Source organism: Fulmarus glacialis, unplaced genomic scaffold (genome assembly GCF_000690835.1).
Source record: "Fulmarus glacialis isolate BGI_N327 unplaced genomic scaffold, ASM69083v1 scaffold4460, whole genome shotgun sequence".
NCBI lineage: Eukaryota > Metazoa > Chordata > Aves > Procellariiformes > Procellariidae > Fulmarus > Fulmarus glacialis.
The window spans coordinates 33,325-38,773 of record NW_009188193.1 but is presented as its reverse complement, the minus strand read 5'-3'; the positions used below and the strand labels follow the sequence as shown (position 1 = coordinate 38,773).

Genomic DNA, 5,449 nt, shown 5'->3' with positions numbered 1-5,449 from the left:
CACAGTGGGACTGCACTAGGATCTCCTCCTGGATGGCTTGATCCTTGGCTCTCACCACCCCTTGCTTGCTATTCACACACCAGCTACGCAATCCACTCACTTTACAGCTTCCTGCCCAACTTACTTTCATTTCCCCCCATCTCCAAACGCTGCGGGAAGCTACCAGCTTTGGAGTACAGAGGCAATTTAAGTTACATTTGAAAAAAAAAGAAAAAGATCTACCTTTAACTGAACCAGAAAGATCCTTGTGCACGTATCCAACCTACCTCTAAAAGCTTCTCCTAGGAACCAAGAAGTTCTCTCTGGTTGTGCTACTCAAAACCACCTTGCCATGCCTACAAGGCAATTGTTGTACCACAGAGTATCCCTCAGGTGGAGTAACGAGGATCTGAGAGCCACTATCTGGACACAGGGACCTGCAAGCAGTGAGCTGGTGCCGTTCAGCTGCGCCAGCAGCAGTCCTTAAGTCCCGTAGATACCTGCGAGTGCATGGGGAGTCTGGGGTAGCATGCTGCTGCGTACAGGTGGACAGTGTTACTCTGAGCATTTATTGCACTGCTTCAAAGAGGTGGAGGAGGAACAGGAGAGAGAGAAAGCGCAAGTCATCGTTTCACTTTAGCGTCTTCTTTGATCTTCCAGACCATCAGCTCCATGCAAGCTCTGGCATCCTCGCTGGAGTCGTGCCCTTCCACTGGGGACAGAAAGACAAGGATGGCAGTTATCACCCCCTGTGCAGCAGAGGGGCCGCCTGCTCACAGCACAAAGCACAGAGGAAGGCTTCCCGAGACGAGGTCCTGCCTGACCCTGCTGGCCCAGCTGCTCACTGCCCTCTGCCACAGCAACCACAGGCGCGTCTGTGATCTCTGTGAACCGCAGCAATGGGTTTAAAGTAGAAGAATTCCCACTAAACGCATTTTTTGCCGGACTTCAGCCTGACACCGTTCCCTTGTTTAAATTAAGGGCTGAAGTCCTGCTAGTCTGTAGGCCCTCAGGCTATGGAGTAGCTGGTCTGGGAGGCCTCAATTTCCCCAGCAGTATGTTTACAATGTGCTCAAGGAAGACAGAAAGGAACATGCCATGCTTCAAACCATGATTGACCAAAGAAAGGTCAATCTCAGTTTGTCAGAGAGAGATGGGAGGGCATGACATGGCCTTGACAGAGCTACCTCTGGCCTTCTCACACCACTTCTCTGGTCCCCACTTAGCACAGAGAGGGAAGAAGAAAGTGCTGCTGGCCCTCAGAACAGGGTTCAAACTGAAACTGTCTGTGGCAGAGACTTCATATGCTGGCCCATTCACAGCTACTGCCAGACACTATGCAGGAAAAAAAAGATTAGGAGCAAGAGGGTGGGGCTTGGGGAGAGCAGAGGAAGGCAGGTCCAAGGAGCCCACATCCAGGTGGGACAGGGCACGAGACCCTCAGTCTCAGCTCCTCGTTGGTCTCACCATTGTCCTGGATGATGCGCTTGAGGTAGTCTGCCATCAGCGTCCGGAGAGCCCGTTTGTAAGGCAAACCCAGCCGGTGGGGAAAGACGATCGCGGTATCCACCACTGTGCCATGGATAAGCTGGAGGGAAGGAGCAGGAAAGAAACATGCTTATTCTCCCTCTCCCACAGGGACGGACACTCCTTAGGATTAACCGTGCTAAAGCAATCTTCCGGTCAGCCTCTCAGGCTCTATGTAATGCTGTTGCCAAGCTCCAACCCAACCAGTCTTGCAAGAGGCTCTGGCTGAATCAAAGATGACTCCCCCTTGAAGGGTGCGTGCACACAGGCTTCCCAATGCTCTGCCAGCCAACATACCCGCCCTCAAAGCCCTGCCTAACTCCACTTTCAAAGCAGCAGAAATTCAGGGCTGATTCAGTTCGTGTAACTCAAACGACAGGACAGGTCAGTCCCTGACCTGGAGAAGCTGGCATACCTCTGAGAGTGTCTTTCACAATGAAAAACTAAGTCGAGGAACCAGTTGACCCCACAAAGCTTGTAACAGCCTTTCAACTGCTTCTCAAGATGTGGACAGAAGTGGGAAGGATGTGCAAGTCAAAACTGTACCTAACCCATTGTACACCACACTGCTTCTACAGAAAAGGCCTAACCTTCAAGGTGCAAACCAGCCTGAAAACCTCCAGTCTGTCAGCAATGAGTCAACAGGAAGTTTTTAACCAGCACCGGCTTAGCAAGGATGAAATGGGACAAGGAGATCTTGTACTTCTGGGTGTAAGGAACTACACAGCGGATGGGAGGGAGGCCCTGGCTGGTCCCATGTCTGGGTCAAAGTGCCTGGGCACACAGGAGAGGCAAGAGGTTTGCTGTCCTCTAGGTATGAAGTGTCATCATGCTGGAGGAACTGAGGATGCTGAACAGGTCAACATGCTACCTACCCTGCACCAAGGGGCTCTGTGGAGGACCAAAAGGCCACATCTGACAGAGTCCATAAACATAGGGTAAGCTGGCTTTTTTAAAATACCGATTTCTTACTCTCAGCTAAGACAAGATTAATCCTCTGTTGCCAAGAATACGTGTTCAGTGAGAGCTAAAGGAACATGGACGAAGGCGGTCCCATATCTGGAGTACAGGAGTAAAATGCAAGGTCTAAGAGATAAACCTGTATGCCTGACCAAAAGACGGCTCTGCAAGTCTCGACGCACGATGACTCAGACAGGACCCTGATAATCCAGTCTCCTCATCTGCCTCGACTCTTCCTAGGCACCAGCTAATGTTGCGTGACAATCCGTAACTTCGTCATTAATAGTTTCATAGCCCAGCTCCGTAAATGCCTGAGAACAGCTGCAGTTTAACAGAAACAACCTGCTACGCTCTTTGGAGTATAAAACTGCCAACATTATGGATCATCTCTCCTAGATGCAGTCAAGTTTGGCACCCACCCAGGCACAATGATAATTACTTATGTAGATCAGGAAGACTGAGGAAACAGGATAATATAGCTTTAAATAAAAATTGAAATGCTATCACCATTTGGAGCTTGCCATGGCCATTAGCGAGATGTCGACTTTACTGCCACAGCCTTCAGACATTACGACTTGACATGCCACTGCCTGTCACGCTCTGCTATATTGCTCTCGGGTTCGTTCTCTTGGCAGTATCTGCAATGCTAAGAGAAAATAATGCCTCTAAGAGGCCAACGCAGTCATCTTGTGCTGATAAAACTGTAAATAATTTTTTTATGATGATGATGAACTCTCTGAGAGGCTGGGATAAAGGGTGCCATGGAGAGGTAAAGCGCTTTGCAGGCATTAAAACCTCCTGCTTCCAAACCATTGCCATGAGTTGGCAGCCACAACTGCTTCATCAACGAAGCCGCACAATAAAGAATGGCTGGAGGAAGTTCTGGCTTGTGAGCATAGACTAAAAGACTCAGCTCCTGCCTGCTGCACGCTTTCTTGGTGACTCTGGACAAGCCCCTGGGGATCTAAGTTCAGAGTGCAAGGGGAGACGACAGCCCTCCCTCGAGGACAGCAGAGATGCCTGAGAGATGTGCAGGCTAGATTGACGAGGGCCAGGCAGGAAATGAGGGAGATAAAAGGTCAAAATAGCTTGATCAAAGAGACACCACAAATCACAGCAAACCAGGTAGAGAACCTCACTCAGAGAAAACAGACATTTTAACATTAGAAGAGAAACCATGAGAATTATCTCCAGTGACAGAGACAATGAAGAGGCTTGTCCTGTTTCTAAAATAGTTACTGTGGACATCCAGAGGGCACAGGGGACTCCAAAGCCTCCCCTCTTCATGCCCTGACCCTGGCTGAGCACATCCTCAAGCCAGTCAAAGGATGCTCACACCAACGGAGGATTCTTGGCAGGGGTGAAAGGCAAATGATTTGAGATCAGTCCTCGCAACCAGCCCTGCTCTGTTCACCCTCCTCAGTCACCTCTAGAGAGGTCTGTCACCCTGGGCAGCACCAGTCACTAAAAGCTGGGGTGACACCACGAGTGACACACATGATCCATTCCCTTGCTCTTCCACCACAGACAGCTCCCCACTGGCTCAGAGACAAGAGAGATCTACTGTGTCCTCCTGGTTCTTGGAAATAAACAGTTCCTAAATTTAAAGGAGATATGTAACACACACCAGGGTGGGAAAGAACCAGAGGGAAATGTAAACGCAAGACATGCAAGTTACCTTTAGTGCAAATAAGTCGCTTTCCAAGCTGTGCCCTATCAATATGGTATCTGCACTGAACATGTTCAGTAGGACGGCTTGGACATCCCGCAGGGTGATACTAGTGTTCTCCAGGTCCTCTTCTGTCACACCTGAGAATCTGCAGAGCAAGAGCAGAGAGGAGGGCTTCCTTCACTAAAGGAACACCTCAAGGCCCAAAGTGCCTCAGCCACCAGGAAGTGGTGGCCAGTGGAGTTTCAACAAGTGCTCCCAGCCATTCCCCCTAAGCTCCCAATTCTGAGCACAGACCGCTGACCCAAGGAGGACCGTGCTTACCTGGTGTTATAGTCCACCACCTTGGTGTCCGGTTTGACGAAGGTGTCGTATACCACTTTCAGGTCAGAGTTGATCACAGTTACTCTCGTCAGCTCCAGTCCTTGCTTAGTGTAGCACTGCAAGCAACAGAGCAGACGCGAAGACAAGTGAATGCCAACCACGGCATGGTAGCAATGGAGCCATTCAAAGTGCTGCAGGTCCCAAAATGCAGCACATCTAGTGTAGCAAGGCCAGCCAGCAAACACTGCTCAATATCGGCCAGTTAGCTACAGCTTTTCAATGGTGCACGCAGCCCCAAATGAAACACGCATTGCTAAAACCAATTAATAAGAGCCAATTTAAATGTACAGGACCAATATGATTTAGAATCCACAGCAGAAAGGAAAGAAGATGGTAAAGGAAGCTTTCCTTCAGCCACTTGTATCACACCCTCAGCCTTCCCCAAAAAGCTTTATTTTGCTTGTGCATTGCCGCTATCGTTAGGGACCCACCATTTCACAGTCTAACGCGTAGATTCCAGGGTAGCCCTCAGTTGTAGGCAACTTTTCAAAAGTCTTCACAAAGCCATCAAGGCTCTCCTTTCGCCCATCGTGAACATGTTGCTTAAAAAAAAAAAAAAAAAAAAGGGACAATTGTTGATGGTAGGAACAAGAATCCAAAACGTCTACTTCAACAGAACCTCCCATTTAAACTAAAAGATTTTTTTTTATCATTTCTAAAGGTTGAATAAGTTTTGCCTACCAGTCCGTCTGAGAAGTTCACCACAATAGCAAACATAGCCATGTGCAATCCTGATTCCAAAGCCAGATCAGGGCTAATGGCATCATATCGACAGCTCACGTAGGAGCGAGACAGCACACATCTAAGGACAAGTAGCTTTCAACTTTCAATTCAGAGTAGAATTACTCAGAAAGGGTCACACTGAGGTCTTACGCTGATCTAACTCCAGCTGCTGGTTCCTGCTTTAGCTTGCGGCCGAGACATGCCCAG

General features: G+C 49.0%; 1 protein-coding gene across 1 annotated transcript in view; it reads right to left on the bottom strand.

Annotated features, from left to right (window-relative positions):
- Window positions 1-527: 527 nt before the first annotated feature.
- The window catches only part of REXO1 (REX1, RNA exonuclease 1 homolog (S. cerevisiae)), a 32,401-nt gene continuing 27,479 nt past the window's right edge, over window positions 528-5,449 (bottom strand). Inside the window, exons 12-16 of the mRNA XM_009577608.1 lie at window positions 4,951-5,061; window positions 4,460-4,575; window positions 4,145-4,283; window positions 1,447-1,567; window positions 528-691 (exon numbers count right to left, since the gene is read on the bottom strand). Coding sequence (XP_009575903.1) covers window positions 603-691; window positions 1,447-1,567; window positions 4,145-4,283; window positions 4,460-4,575; window positions 4,951-5,061 — 576 coding nt within the window. The 3' untranslated portion in view covers window positions 528-602. The remainder of the gene's footprint in view (window positions 692-1,446; window positions 1,568-4,144; window positions 4,284-4,459; window positions 4,576-4,950; window positions 5,062-5,449) is intronic.